At 46.1% G+C, this 16,481-nt stretch overlaps 1 protein-coding gene across 1 annotated transcript in view; it reads left to right on the plus strand.

Moving 5' to 3' along the window:
* Nucleotides 1-6,846: 6,846 nt before the first annotated feature.
* Nucleotides 6,847-16,481, plus strand: part of snrnp200 (small nuclear ribonucleoprotein 200 (U5)) — a 37,677-nt gene continuing 28,042 nt past the window's right edge. Inside the window, exons 1-10 of the mRNA XM_072485712.1 lie at nucleotides 6,847-6,956; nucleotides 7,692-7,855; nucleotides 8,930-9,101; nucleotides 9,592-9,784; nucleotides 13,682-13,737; nucleotides 14,150-14,248; nucleotides 14,562-14,714; nucleotides 14,937-15,036; nucleotides 15,669-15,805; nucleotides 15,919-16,002. Coding sequence (XP_072341813.1) covers nucleotides 6,912-6,956; nucleotides 7,692-7,855; nucleotides 8,930-9,101; nucleotides 9,592-9,784; nucleotides 13,682-13,737; nucleotides 14,150-14,248; nucleotides 14,562-14,714; nucleotides 14,937-15,036; nucleotides 15,669-15,805; nucleotides 15,919-16,002 — 1,203 coding nt within the window. The 5' untranslated portion in view covers nucleotides 6,847-6,911. The remainder of the gene's footprint in view (nucleotides 6,957-7,691; nucleotides 7,856-8,929; nucleotides 9,102-9,591; nucleotides 9,785-13,681; nucleotides 13,738-14,149; nucleotides 14,249-14,561; nucleotides 14,715-14,936; nucleotides 15,037-15,668; nucleotides 15,806-15,918; nucleotides 16,003-16,481) is intronic.

The raw sequence follows: 16,481 nt of genomic DNA on the forward strand, positions 1-16,481 counted from the left end.
GATACTCATAGCCCCACCAGAGACCAAGGGGGGAACAGGATATGATCATGAAAACATGACAAGATGTTGCACACTCTCCCACTTCACACAAACTCGCAAACTGAAAAATCAGGATAAACTTTCCATGCCATGATTGGGCACTCGCCAATGTATATTCCCCTCAACACCAGCAGTGCCAACAGCTCATCACAGCCTTTTTCCTGATACCAAACCCATCTGCAATCATGTAGGAGGCGAGAGCAGATTCGGCACACCCACCTTTCCAAAAACAAAAGAAAATACATTGGAACCCCCTGTAGCACAGAACCCAGATAAACCCCCCAAAACAGGCCTAGGGCAGAACCAAAACTATTCCACACAATTATGAAGAGAGGACCGGCCACAACATCACATTCAGACTGCAGTCAAGGTTTCAGAGCCTCCAAAGATAGAAAAGCACAGCGACAAAGCAGTAAATATCCCACCGAATGACAACACCCACCAGTGAAGAAGAGAACAAGCTACTCGGTCAACTAGAAGAGCCCCCACCCAAATGGGAATTAACAGCATATCCACTAACGCACAAAATTCGACCTATTCTTATGCCCCCGTGTACCGCAGAGGTGAAGAAGCAAAAACCAGCTCCTTTGCAACACCCTCGAAGCAGGAGATACCAAGCTCCTGAGGGGAACAGCATCATGGCCAGAGCACCGGACCGGGCCTAGCCCAACACCAACCAAGTATACCCCCGGACCTCAAAACAACCTGCACGCTCTACCTTTCCAACCACAACAGGACGACTCCAGCCCTGGAGAAGGGAGGACCCCAGTCTGAGAAAAAAATATATATCATCCCACAATCGGGCACCTTGGGAGGGAGGATCGATTCCCTCCTCCTTGGCAGAACTAAGGAAACCACCCTCCTTCTATACAGTGACCAGGTCAGGATAAGATCTACATAATACTCACCCGGACGAAGAGAAGGAAAAAAAAACCTAAGGGGCACTTAGCCTAGGTCAAGATGACCACCGTCATAGAAAGGATCCCCAGAATGGCCTCCCACCTCAACAACCCAACCACCTTAATAGCTCAGGAGAGGAGCAAGAAGAAAGGCCCATGTGAGGAAAGGAAGAATTCAACTTCCAAGGAGGAGTCAGAAGGGACCCAGTCCCCAAGATACAAACCTGGCTAGGTCAAAGATGGATACAGACATGTATTCCGAATTCAAACAACATGAAAAATATGCACCCAAAAGAAAGGTTTGACACCCATCACTTCTGCCAGATCATTTCTCCGACGTCCAGCCGAGGTCCCGGCCAGGGGAATGACTCAACCCACTCGGCAACCTCCAATTACTTCAAGACAACCATTGAGAATACAATAATATTGGACCTGTGATAGGTGGGTCCACCTGACCTCGAATAGCCTTGGGGTTTTTTTGAAAAATATTTTTATTCTCCATTTTCACATTTTCTTCAGAATTTACACCCCGCCAACGAACAGTAATGAATACAATATCAATCCCCCTACCAACAACAACGATCCCATCCTCCCACCACCCCCCCAAACAACGGCCCACCTGACAATATAAGCATCAAATAAAACTAAACCTCCCAAGGAGGAAAAAAGGAATCAGGAATCACCCCTGATCACCGTTGACACATATAGTCCACCCCCCCAACCCCTCCCTTAATATTCAATGCCATGCAATCCCTGAAAGAGTACCGTGAATGGCACCCATGAATTGTAGTCACCCCCCACCTCCCCTCCCAAACTCCTCCCCTCCATTTCCTCTTGTAAACTCCTCCCCCCCCAACCTCGGTTCCTTCCCCCAACTTTTCACCCCAGCTAGACTCACCGAAACGTGTTCTACCAGGCTCCGATGGCCGCAGCTCCTCTCCCCACCTCACTCCCATTCACTGGCCAGCATGGAGGCCCCCGCCCGGGTCTCCTTCTCCCTTGCCTGGTCCCAGGAAAACCAAGAAATCCCCTTTAGCATGCAACCCCAGCAAACACACCCAAGCCCCAAAGAACCATCACTGCAAATGAAAGTCCCAACATTTCCCTTGCCCAAATATAAAGCATCGACCCGCTCTCAGTCCCATTTCTCAATTCTGCCACAGTCCTTCTGCTTTTGCAAACTCCTCCACCGCTTCCGCCGTCCCAAAATAAAAGTCCTTGGATTTGTAGGTCACCCTCAACTTAGCTGGATATACTATGCCGCACTGCACCTTGCTGATGTACAGTGCCTTCTTCACCCGGCTGAAGGCAGCTCGCCTCCTCGCCAGCTCCACCGTAAATTCCTGGTATATGCGTATATGCTGTTCCAGCCCACTGCAACACCCGCTTCTGCTTTGCCCAGCACAGGACCTTCTCTCTCACGCTGTATCTATGGAAACACAAAGTTACTATTCTTGGCAGCTCACTTGCCTTTGGTATAGGCCTCCACAACCGATGAGCCCGATCCAGTTCGTATCGAGAGGTATTGTCCTGCTCCGCCAACATCGTGGCAAAATACCCTGTCGGCCTCGGGCCTTCCACCCCTTCAGACAGACCCACGATCCTCAGATTCTGCCGCCTGGATCTGTTTTCCAGGTCTTCCATTTTGGCTCGCAGACCCTTGTTGGTCTCGGTGGCCTTCCGCAACTCCTTCCCCATCGAGGTGAGTTGATCACTGTGCTGCGATAATACCTCTTCCACTTCCTTCAGTGTCTCACCTTGCTCCCGCACCTCCGCCGCTGGACTTGATATCGCTGCCTCCACCGGGGCAATCGCCTCCTCCACCAGCACTTTCAATACCGCCTCCATCTCCTTCTTCATCGCTTCCATGTGCTTTGTGAACTGTTTTTCAAGTTCCACAACCATCACTTTGGTCATTTCTTCTGCTGTGAGCGATGCGGCCTCCCCTGGTGCTCCAGCCTCCACTTTCCTCACAGTTCCTGCGCTGACTTTTCCACTCACCGGCGGACTTTCATTATCCCCCTTTTTCACGGCCGTTTTTTTCCCAAGCTTGGACATTTCTCCTCCCTGTGCCTTCTTACAGATTTTTCAGCCTCCGTTGTCCCTGGGACTGGGCGTTAAACCCCAAAATTTCTATTCCCGAGCGGGAAGTCCTCGAATCTTCCTGTTTCGCTCCATTGAATCTGATGTAGCCAGCCCCCAAATCAAGAGTACAAAAGCATGGCAATGAATTCTCAAAATCAAATCGGGAACTCGTCTCCAAACTCTCGGCAGGGACCGGGTTCAGGGGAAAGCCCTGCACCCATCTGCCAAATCTGTCAGGTTAAACAACACCATCCAGCAGGATTTCAATGACACGAAGGTGAACCCTCACCATAGACAGACCTCATTCTCATGCAAAAATCCGCTCATGCACATCCACTGCTCTTCAAAAAGGTATCCCTTCTAAGCGAGCTCGAACAACCTGCACCACAGAGCCAAGATTCTCACTGAGACAACACCTTCGATGGCGGCCATCATCCAGGTGCACACTGGACTGCCAAAGCGAAAATCTGCTCAACAGCAACTGTGCCTCTACAAGCAGGGCCTCACCCCAACCCTCTCCAACTGTCACGAACAAACAAGGATTTTAGCATTGTATCTTGGCTCTTCGAACAAAAACCTATCTGGAACTTCCAGGGACATAAGCGCAAGCCGTATAACCCAAGAAAAGGTGAGTATGAAATGTGAATCAGGATGAAATGAAGGATTAAGAGATGAGCAGAGCTGGAGCTTGTGAAAACATAACACCTCCTCCATTCACATCACATGACCCCCCCAAATTTGATCATGACTGCATAATTCAAGACAATGCCATTTTTCTGGGAAACTGAACTATATTTCAGACAGTGTAGATCACATGTTGGAAAAACTGAATCAATTAAAACTTAACTCGATATAAAAAATACATTTGTTCTGAAGCTTTCCACTCATAAAAGCAATTGGAATACAGTGGTCCATAAAGTTGTCTTGTATCTGGTTAAGAATGGTACAGTAACTTTCTTAGTGGCAGCGAAGATCATGCCATACACCTGAGGGGTTCTAATGTGCCATTTTTCTGGAACATAGATCAGCAAATAACCGAGTCAATAATTGTACTGACCACCTAAGTTCACCCACATTGCAGCATTTATTTTCCCAAAATGTAGTTTCAGCCACTGTTTATAACTCAGTTTTAAAATTCTGTGGCTGAGGCAACCAATTCCATAATTTTAACAGAAACATCCAAGAAGAGAGTTATTCATTTAATACACCAGATGGCCGATTGTGGAAGAGAGATCCTTGTACCTCGTTTCCTGGTTCTCTTATTTCCTCTTAAACTGCAGTTTGATTTTAAATACACCCACGTATTAATTTACATTCTTTTACTCTATTTAGGACCAGTCATAACTGAGCAACACATTAGGAAATTTTACAACTTCCTATCATGAAGATTTCTGCATTTCTAATTTTAAACCAAATTATTTTTACGCTTAATATAAGATATGCAATTTTTTCTATTACTCAATTACTCAACAACAAATGGAAAGTATTTATTCATTCTTTCATGGGATGGGATGCAAGATGACCATTTGACGCCCATACAACCTACGAGGTTCCCTCTGATCCACACACCATCCCGACTTGGAATGATATCACTGTTCCGTCACTGTCAAGGGATCAAATATCTGGAATTCCCTGCCCAGCGGCTTTTTGGATGTACCTGCACCATCATCTGATGGCTCACCATCACCACTTCAAGGACAATTATGGTTGGGCAATCAAAACTGGCCTTGCCAGCAACCCCCACATCCCATTTAAAGATAGAGAAAGAAATTGTGCTCCGATGTCCCAAGGCACTTAAGTGACGTGTTATCAAGCAGAATTTAATCTCAAATCACAGAGATTAATAGAAAATCGTTTTTTCAGAGGTGCTTAAAGGAGAAGAGAGAGAGCATTCAATCAGATTTTAGGACCATGGCGTTTGAAGGCAGGGAATTGGTGTAGAGATTAAAATCAGTGATGTGCAAGATGCTAGAATAGGAGGTGCACTAAGATCTGGGAAAGTTGTCAAACAGGAGGGGGTTTAGAAAAACAAGGTCATGGAAAGATTTGAAGACACGGGTGAGAATTTTTAAATTCAGATAATCCCAGTGCAAGTCAACAAACTTAGAAGTATAATAAACAGGAGAATAAGATCAAAAGGCTCCTCACTATTCAATGCTTTACAGTTCAATGCAATCATGGCTGATCTTTGTCCATGTGGAGTTTGCACATTCTCCCTGTGTTTGCGTGGGTTTTGCCCCCAAAACTCAAAGATGTGCAGGTTAGGTGGATTGGCCACCCTAAATTGCCCCTTAATTGAAAATAAATAATTGGGTACTCTTAAAAAAAAAAATTCTTAAATCATGGCTGATCTTGAGCTTCAAATTCACTTTCTGTTCCACTTCCCTTATCACTTGACTTCCTGAGACTTCCTGAGGCCCAAACTCTTAACAGTCTCAGCTTTACATACAGTATCCACAACCTTCTGGGATCGAGAATTCCAAAGATTCACAACTCTGAAGAAATTTGTCTTGTATTGTATAAAGGTTCCGCATAAACAACAGGCCATGCATGGAAATATCACCACCTGCAAAAGCAGCGCTCCGAAAGCTAGTGACATCGAAGCAAACCTGTTGGACTTTAACCTGGTGTTGTAAGACGTACTGAGCAAGAACATCGCCACCTGCAGGTTGCCCCTCCAAGCCACACGCCCATCCTGACTTGGAAGTATATTCCTGTTCCTTCACTGCTGCAGTCGAAATCTGGGAGCACCCTTCCCCATGGATTGCAGCGGTTCAAGAAGGCCCATTGCCACCACCTTCCCAGGATCAATTAGGGATGAGCAATAAATGTAGGCCGTGAAGGAATGAACAGGAAAAATCCCCCATTCCGTTGCACAACTCTGCCACCATGATGGCAGCACAACAAGCAAACCGTTTTGGCAGCTGTGAGTCAGAGAAAGTTCTGGCGTCCATTTGCACGCTCGACAGCTCGAAGGGCCTCCCCTCGAAGGGGCAGCACGGTAGCATTGTGGATAGCACAATTTCTTCACAGCTCCAGGATCCCACGTTCGATTTCGGCTTGGGTCACTGTCTGTGCGGAGTCTGCACATCCTCCCCGTGTGTGCGCGTGGGTTTCCTCCCACAGTCCAAAGATGTGCAGGTTAGGTGGATTGGCCATGATAAATTGCCCTCAGTGTCCAAAATTGCCCTTAGTGTTTGTTGGGTGGGGTTACTGGGTTATGGGGTTAGGGTGGAGGTGTTGACCTTGGGTCGGGTGCTCTTTCCAAGAACCGGTGCAGACTCGATGGGCCGAATGGCCTCCTTCTGCACTGTAAATTCTATGATGATAATCTCCGCTCTAATTTTCTCTGATGAAGACCAGGAGACACGTCGCGTGGTGTCCAAATAAAAAGAAATGTTCACCGAATCCGACTTCAGCTTGGGCTCCTCTCTGTTTCCAGTCGCACCCAGGACAAGTCTGCAGCTGAATCCCGGACCAGCAATCCTACTAATATCGCTTAATTCCACCCTCGACAATGAACTGGAGGCAGAATGACCAATTAATTCCACCCTCCACAAATGGTGGGGACGGCGTCTAAAATGGCGGCCGGGCGAGCTCTTGTCATCAGGAGCGGGGCGACCATGCCGGTGGAACGGGAGAGACGGCCAATCTTGGTCTCGCAAACTCTCCTTCTTCATCAGCGAGGAGAGAGCCGGGTTAAATTAGACTCACTGAACGTGCAGCGGCGACAGTTTGTGGAGCGCCGTTCGCCAGCGCCTGGGACAGACCCGTTGCCACGGAGACCGCTTGGCTCGCACCCGGAAGCGGAAGCCGCCGCCGCCAGGGGTCAGTTTCCTGCGCCATCCGCCACCGGCAAGGGGGGAAGTCGAGTGTGCGACCGCTGTCATGGCGGATGTTACTGCTCGGAGCCTGCAGTACGAGTACAAAGCGGTAAGTGAGGGCCACCCCTGGCCTCAAAGCCTGGAGTGAGTGAGTGGGTGGAGGGGAATCGGGCCGCCGCTTCGCTCTGGCCCGAGCTCCGTGGGGCGAGGAGAGAGGAGCCCGAACGCTGAGGCCTGGTCTCGCCGAGCTCCAGTGGATTGAGGGCAGAGATTCAAGCCGACTCGAGCTTTGCCGGGGAATTAATTGGGGTGGTTGTCACTCACTTGTGTTTTATCTGTGCAAATGCAACCGAGGAATGAACCGCGGTGTCGTTGCACGAATTGAAGCTCCGTTTAATCCAAGTTGAGGGGCGATCTGCTGCAAGTTTTGAACATGTTCAGGGCAACACTCGGGTCGCTTCCTGATAATCCCTCTGATCATGCGATTCTGAAATTCCCTCCCACGGGCGGTGTTGGTCCCCAACTTCAACAAGCACAACATTTGTACCCCCATCCCCAACACATAGAAAAGGACTCTGGACTTCTGCAACCTTCGATTCTGTTTCTGATGCAGCTCCTTTTTGAAAATTAACACTGAACCACCTGTCTCCTTGCAGAGTTCTTTATATTCAGTACCTTGGGCCAGGACGCGCGGACATTTCTCATAATTACCATAGTTGCTCGAGGATTGTGAGTTTTGTACAGCTTTGCACATAAATGCTGATATTGATTGCAGGTTGGTGTAAACTGATGTACATCAAGATAACATTTGTCGTTTGCTTTAATTCCTTGTCTCTTATTGCAGAACTCCAACCTTGTATTGCAAGCAGATCGATCGCTGATCGATCGAACAAGGCGAGATGAACCTACAGGAGAAGTATTGTCACTGGTTGGAAAGTTGGAAGGTTCCCGAATGGGAGACAAAGCTCAGAGAACCAGACCACAGTTGCAGGAAGAGAGACGAGCTAAGTAAGTACAAAATGTATTGCCCACATCATTGTTTGTTTGGAATTGGAAACATCTGACCAATATTACAAAACCAAAGATGTCTTTAGATGCTTCTGAATGAAAACATTTAGCTGATGAAATCCATGAAAATAAATGGTGATGATTGGTCGATCTGAATGACCAGAAATATTTTCGTTCAACGAAATTCAACATATTTAATGTTTTGTAAGTAAACAAGCTGAGTATTAAGGTTATTATTAAATTGATTAATACACCTTATGGATCCACATTACTTGGACACTGCATTACGTGAGGGGAAAGATCTGTCCTTGGTACATTCTATGATTTATTGTAAGCAATATCATGGGCATCCACTGGCATTTAAATAGACATGTTATTTGTATCCTATGCACCACATTCCAGAGATTGCTCTCTGTTCCAAAGAATCTTGGCAGTTCCAAACAAAAAAATAGATTATCTTGTCATTCAGAATGTATAATTTTGGTGTCTCAAGGGATATTGGGGAACAGACAGGAAAGTGGAATTGAAGCCCAAAATCAGACATGATAGTATTGAATGGTGGAGCAGGCTCAATGAGCTGGACCGTTTATTCCTGCTCTTATCTCTTGCCTTCCTATGTCTTGTCTCATCCCTTTTTTTAGTTTAGAATTTTTACTTCCCGTAGACTGTCTGCTGTGTTTACCTCCATAACAATGGTGACATGCTTTTATTAGTTACTAGGTGCTCTGGGGACATTATGAATGGGATGCTAAGGTGCAGTGTAAATGTTACTTTTTTTATCCAGTAGAAGCTCTATTTAAACAAATGCCTTTTTAGCTCTGTACAGCACCATGGGCAATCCTTCATCGATCTATGTGGCATACAATTATAGCAGGTTTGCAGTTGAACCTGGAAAGTTTCAGTCTTTTACAGCTTTACAGCAGAGCATATCTAATCAGACTGCTCAGCCAATTTGCCAGACCATGTCAGCTGGATGGTTTTCTGCACAGCATATATTTGTGTTCTGGTTGAGTGTGAATTTATTTTTAAATTCCGTTGTCAGTTTTTAAAATGATTGAATTCTTTGTCATGCAGGAGGAGAAAGCGTGATGAAGACCGACATGACATGAATAAAATGAAAGGATTCACTTTGTTGTCAGAGGGCATTGATGAAATGGTTGGAATTGTGTACAAACCAAAAACTAAGGAGACCAGAGAGACATATGAAGTGCTGCTCAGCTTCATTCAGGCAGCTCTTGGTGACCAGGTAAGAGATGACAGAAAATGCACCATATTAATTTCATTGTCCCTTTAACTTAATCATTTTTAAATCGTAAAATCTGCGACATAACAGACAAGGTCACCAAATTATTCTGTGAGAATCACTCCCATTTCTACTTCCTACATCCTGGCATGCTCAATTTTCTGTGCTTTTACTTGCATGCATAAGCCTTCCTTCAGATTCTTTTTATTTTTGCCTGATCTGGAAACGTACCCCTTGCTTAAACCAAGTTCCCTTTGCTGAAATAGCCCTTACTCTTTCAGCCTGCTCTATAATAGTTGACTTGTCTGTCCCACGTAGCCACCTCAGCAAAACGGGATGATGTTGATCAATCATGTCTGCCAAGATGGAAAACGCAAACTAGTAAATTTGTCAACGACAACAAGGACCATTGTACATTCACAATGTGTCTAGCTGTTGTTCAGCTATGCAATAGGTGCATTTTCTTTTGCATTGATTGGGTTTTCTTTACCAGCCACGTGATATTCTATGTGGAGCAGCAGATGAGGTTCTTGCTGTGCTGAAAAACGATAAACTGCGTGACAAAGAGCGACGGAAGGAGATAGAAATGCTCCTGGGACAGTTGGAGGATACTCGCTATCATGTGCTGGTAAATCTGGGGAAGAAAATCAGTGACTACGGAGGAGACAAAGAGGTGCAGAATATGGGTACGTCTGGGCTAAAAAGACAAGGAAGGGACTGTATTATGATTATTGCCACATCAGTTGGTCAGTGAAATGCTCAGTGAAGTACTGTTTGTTTTGGGTCATTTGATTATCTTCATTCCCCACTACTTCCCCTCACCGCACCTCGGATATATGGAAATATCTTCTCCATTTCAGCTTGTGAAAGAGTTCCTTCCATTTCAGACTTTAAAAAAAAAAAACTTTAATTAAAGTTTTCACAAAATATCAACAACAAAATGTAAAAGGAACCCAATAGAATTAAATACAAAACAAAACAACCCCGTGCCCCCCCTCCCCCCCATGCATAAATAATAAATTAACAACCCGAAACACATAGCAAATGTATACACCCCCTCAGATCCCCCAGTATAGACAAACAAAAATAAAATAGAACCCCGCCCCCCGGGGCTGCTGCTGCTGCTGACCATTGTCTACCGTTCTGCCAGGAAGTCCAAGATCGGTTCCCACCACCTGAAAAACCCTTGCACCGATCCCCTTAAGGCAAATTTAATCCTCTCCAATTTAATGAACCCCGCCATATCGTTGATCCAGGATTCCACGCTTGGGGGCCTCTCATCCTTCCACTGAAGAAGAATCCTTCGCCGGGCTACCAGGGACGTGAAGGCCAGAATATCGGCCTCTTTCGCCTCCTGCACTCTGGCTCCCCTGCAACCCCAAATATTGCGAGCCCCCAGCCCGGTTTGACCCTGGATCCTACCATCCTCGACACCGTCCTCGCTACGCCCTTCCAAAATTCCTCCAGCGCTGGGCATGCCCAGAACATATGGGTGTAGTTTGCTGGGCTCCCTGAGCACCTAACACACCTGTCCTCACCCCCTAAAGACCGGCTCACCCTTGTCCCGGTCATGTGTGCTCTATGCAGCACCTTAAACTGTATGAGGCTGTGCCTCGTACACGAAGAGGAAGAGTTCACCCTCTGCCCACATTCCCCTCCTCGATCTCCTCCCCCAACTCCTCCTCCCACTTACCTTTCAGCTCCTCCACCGAGGCCGCCTCCTCCTGCTCCTCCTCCTCCTGCATCAGCTGGTATGTTGCCGAGATCTTCCCCTCTCCAACCCACACCCCCGAGAGCACCCTGTCCTGTACCGTGCGTGGCGGCAGCAGCGGGAATTCCACCACTTGCCGCCTGGCAAACGCCCTTACCTGTAGATACCTGAAGGTGTTTCCCGGGGGAGCCCGTACTTCTCCAGCTGATCCAGGCTCGCAAACTTCCCATCCACAAACAGGTTCCCCCAACCTTTTTATTATGCTCCTGTTGACCCGCCTAAAGAAGACCTTCGGGATAAGAATGGGGAGGCACTGGAACAGGAACAAAAACCTTGGGAGCACCGTCATCTTGACTGACTGCACCCTACCCGCCAGGGACAGCGGCAACGTGTCCCACCTCTTAAACTCCTCCTCCATTTGCTCCACCAGCCTCGTGAAATTAAGTCTATGCAGGGCCCCCCAGTTCCTGGCCACCTGGACCCCCAAATTCCTGAAGCTCCTCTCCGCCCCTTTTTAGTGGGAGCTCGCCAACCCCCCCTTCCTGGTCCCCTGGGTGAACCATGAACAACTCGCTCTTCCCCATGTTGAGCTTGTACCCTGAGAAATCCCCAAACTCCCTGAGGATCCTCATTACCTCCGGCATTCTCCCCACCGGGTCCGCCACATATCGTAGCAAGTCGTCCGCATAGAGCGACACCCTATGCTCCTCCCCACCCCGCACCAGCCCCCTCCAGTTCCTCGACTCCCTCAGTGCCATAGCCAGGGGTTCAATCGCCAGTGCGAAGAGCAGAGGGGACAGGGGACACCCCTGCCTCGTCCCTCGGTGCAACCAAAAGTACTCAGACCTCCTCTTGTTCGTAGCCACACTCTCCATCGGGATCTCGTACAACAGCCTAACCCACCTGACGAACCCCTCCCCAAACCCGAACCTCTTCAGTACCTCCCACAAGTACTCCCACTCTACCCTCTGGAAGGCCTTCTCCGCGTCCATCGCCACCACTATCTCCGCCTCCCCCTCCCTCGCCGGCATCATAATAACGTTCAGGAGCCTCTGCACATTCGCGTTCAACTGCCTCCCCTTCATGAACCCTGTCTGGTCTTCGTGGATAACCTGAGGCACCCAATCCTCAATTCTCGTGGCTAAGACCTTCGCCAGCACCTTGGCATCTACATTTAACAACAAAATCGGCCTGTAAGACCCACACTGCAGGGGACCATTTCAGACTTCTGTAAACATCGCAATGTAGATGCAGTTTGAAAAAATTAGGCCTCTTCTGAGGAGTTTCTTTCTTGCTCCGTGTATGCGAGCAGCGTCTGAGTCAGGATGCCATTCCTTCGCCATCTTGTTCATTATGTTAGATCTATCACAGTGTCTCCTGCCACCTCAATATAGCCGTGTACACATGAGCTCTGATATCACTTTGCTGCACCCAAATCATGAATTTAGTAATGATTTAATAATTACATTTCCACTAACCATGTTCAAACACGACCGACATCAAACAATAGCTGCCCTCTCACCGTGACTGGACCGGCTCCCCTTCCAATATTTTAATCATACTGAATAATTATCAAAGAGCAATCATTCACAAGAGTCCAAGAAAATATATTGCTGATGCTGCAACTCAAACAGAAGGCACAATATGCCCACGGCTGCCTCAGTCTGTAAAATAGTAGGGCAGCCCGGTCGCGTAGTGGTTAGCACTGCTGCCTCACAGTGCCGAGGATCCAGGTCCGATCCTGCACCCAGGTCACTGTCCGTGTGGAGTTTGCACATTCTCCCTGTGTCTGCGTGGGTCTCACCCCCACAACCCAAAGATGTGCAGAGTAGGTGAATTGGCCACGCTAAATCAGCCCTTAATTGGACAAAAAGAATTGGGTATTCTAAATTTTTAAAAAATTCTGTAAAGGAGTAAACACGGCGGAGAAACAGTAGAATTGTGCATATACCACATTGGAACACAAGCGGTTCTTCACCTATATGCTGTTTTAATGTTTAAAAGTCGCCATTTTTGTTGTGTGCCACATGAACCTTCTTCCCACAGCTGCTTCTCTGGAGTAGTTGATCTGTTATTTCAAATTGAAGTCTTTGTGCCTTTTCCCCCAGAGGGTACATTAGGCCTTCTTATTTCTGTATTTGTTACCTGACTCACATTTAATTCTGTGGCTGTACATCATGTTTTCTTAATACTCGTGTTATTTTCCTTTGAGTAACTAATGTTATATATCTTAAGTGGTAGTTGTGCCCTTTGCATCTGGACCAGTTCCTATAAGTTGTCTTCAGGCTCCCGTACAAAATTTAAATCCAGGCCCCTAATAATTTGCGTGTATCTCAAGTTGCTGGGACTGAGATGTGAATAATTTCACCACTAAAGACAACAATACCACAAGCAGCACTTTCCAAAGATCAATGCCCGCATTAAATATTGATTTACCAGGGTTTTGACAACCAGATTGTTGTGGTTCTGGGTCCAAAGAGTGGATCAACTCTCCTGTTGGCCACTCCAGGTCATCTGTTGATTAATTCAGGACAATTGTTGTTTTAATGATTATTCAGTAATTTCTGCATTTAAAGAAAACAACAACATTATACTTTGCGCATATCAATATGAATGCTTGGGTGATATTGAGCTGACGGTGAACTTTACTTATAGGAGCGAGATGGCATTGATGTATCAATAAGTTGCTGTTCTGTAACTGGTAGCAAATACTGATCTGTCCATGACTATCTCAGACCCTTTCTCTTATTTCATGCGTTCTTCCCCCACCCTGAGCCCAGTCCTTGTTTCCTCTGTTGCCTGGATCAAACAGAGATTTCCCAGGGAACTGCTTTGAGGTGTTGGAAATTAACAGCACGCCCTCCTTTTTCAGATGACAACATCGACGAGACGTATGGAGTGAATGTGCAGTTTGAGTCTGATGAAGAGGTAAGTGAAGCAACCTTACAAATATTTTCGAAGTTGCTGAAACCCATCCACAGATTACACTCTCCAGCAATGTTACCAAGATCAGGACCCCAGTGTATTGACAGGAGCCAGCCAAACCATTCATCATTTGTTGCAGGTTACACATGCTACATCTTAGTAAATGAAAGTATAGGTGAATGGTTGTCACGAGGCATCAGACACAAAGTGTCCTATCTGCTGCATGTGGTTGGGATGTCAGCCATCCTACTCCACCAATTTTCATTATTATCACAAAATATCGCAATCTGTGGTAAGCTCAATGAAGAACTTTTGTAATGACTGAGGGTACCTGTAAAATGTGTTTGGGGATTTTTTTCCGGATTGTATTTACTTCATTTTTCTCTGTCTATTTCATTACCAATTCCTATTTCAGGAAGGAGATGAGGATGCATTTGGTGAAGTGCGTGATGAAGCATCAGATGAGGACACCGAAGGCGAGGAAGCAGACATTAGCTGCACACTTTCTGCTAATGTAAGTCCTAGCATAAAGACCGGTTTGTTGTGAATATGAGGCGATCATTGACCAGCTGCTGCCTGTTCAGAGAAAGTAGCTCAGATGGGTCAACACAATTTCAAATGAAGCGATAGAGTCACACTGTGTCAGCATGATGCACCAAATAATAATAAACACAAGCGGTGAGCGCCACCAATAAGAGTGGTCTGTCCAAACCAAAATTGTAGATGAGTTAAATTTAAAATTTCACAGTGGAGTTATTCATCCCTTGTGTTGTGTGGAATGTTTAGTGATCAATTCCGTGTACGAGTCCTGTTTGTCTGTGTTTTAGCTCGGTGCTGCTGGAGATGTGCTGAGTGCCAAGAAGAAAGACCTGCATCCTCGGGACATCGATGCGTTCTGGCTCCAGAGGCAGCTCAGCCGCTTCTATGATGATGCTATCATGTCGCAGAAGAAAGCTGATGAGGTGCTGGATATTCTAAAGGTGAGCTCCAAGATGATGGTCGGGTGGCCAGAGTGGATACCATAACTGCAGGCTACCCAATGGTTTGACTACTCTTCGTCTGCCTTATTTGCTTTAAATTAGGGGTTCAGCACCCCTAATTTAAAAAAATTCCATATTTAGCTAATTTATATATAAAATGCCCACTTTATAATGTAGCTGAAGTTGCCTGCAATTTACTTTATTCATTGTTTTCCTCATCAGACAGCTGGTGATGACCGTGAATGTGAGAATCAGCTTGTTTTGCTTCTTGGTTTCAACACTTTTGATTTCATCAAGGTCCTCAGACAGCATCGCATGATGAGTGAGTATCATGGTGTTTCTGTGGGTGTATCTGGACAATTAGATCTCCCACTTGTCCTGCATTGTTGGTATGGATTCAGGATAGGCACAGATGCGTTCTCTTGGACAGCTTATACAGATTGTGACTGTTGTTTGGAAACTCCCAGGTCTCTCTGGCTTTAATCACATCTTGGACTGTAGGGGTGATGATACCGTTTGCTGGCTGCATGTATCTGATAAGAAATCAGTCTGGGCAGTCAAAACCAACCTCCAAGTTGACATGAGTCTCCAACAGAAAACAGTGCTTTATTTTCCCCAAATTATGTATTTTGCTGAAGGAGTAGGCTGGCGCAGTTGTGCATGTTTTTTTGTGGTTGTACTTGAGGAAGACTGGAGAGAGCTATTCAAATTTGATTCGGACACTCATTGATAGTCTTTCTTTGGCTGGAGTGTTTCATGTGAGATTTCTCCCTTGGTGAGAGCTTTTGTCAAGCACAGGAGCTTATGGCAGACCAAGTTGGCAGGTTGACTGGGTGGTGTTCGTCCAAAGTGGGAATAGTAAAGATTCCTGTTCCTCAGTTGTAGAGATATTTATGTTTTCACAACTGAATTTATTTCCTTACATGCTAACTGTTCACAACTTTATGTTTGAAGTTTTGTACTGCACACTGTTGGCCAGTGCCCAGAGTGAGGCAGAGAAGGAGAGGATTCAGAATAAGATGGAGGGAGACGCAGAACTTTCCAAAGTTCTCTATAAACTTCAGGAGACTGAAAAAGAGGACATAATTCGGGTAAGCTATAAAAAGTCATAAAACACTCCACTCCTCAACATCAGCAATTTTACTCACTGGAAACTAACAGAATTTTCAATTATCATCATCAAAAGACATTTCTCCCCTTATAGGAGGAAAGATCTCGTAGAGAACGTGTTCGACAGTCACGTGTGGATACAGATCTCGAGGCAATGGATCTTGATCGAGAAGGAGAGGTTAGACTAATTGAATATCGAAGGCTGGTGTCATTTTTTTTTTTTAAATAATTTTTATTAAAGGTTTTCATAAAATATCAATAACAAAATGAAAAAGGAACCCAACGATTTCCACCGCCTAAAGAACCCTTGTGGCTGGTGTCATTTCAAGCTACAGGGTGATGTGAAGTAGACTATAAGATGAAGACAGCACAGAAATCATTGATAGCACAGCTAGTCATGAGAGATCTGTGGTTGTAAAAATGTGGAATCATTGGTTTTGACTGGGCTGCAGTGTATTCCAGTAAAATGGAAATGAGTTCAGTTCACCCCAATTCTGGGCTAAAGATGGCACACATTCTGACTGTCTGAAACCGGTGAGAGGAAGAAAGAACACCAAGAAAGTACAGTTGCTGCACTTGATTGCAGTACTGAAATTACTCATACTGCCTTGGTAAAGCCCTGATTCAGATTGGGTTGGAGAAACCGAATGACCACTG

Source organism: Scyliorhinus torazame, chromosome 20, assembly GCF_047496885.1.
Source record: "Scyliorhinus torazame isolate Kashiwa2021f chromosome 20, sScyTor2.1, whole genome shotgun sequence".
NCBI lineage: Eukaryota > Metazoa > Chordata > Chondrichthyes > Carcharhiniformes > Scyliorhinidae > Scyliorhinus > Scyliorhinus torazame.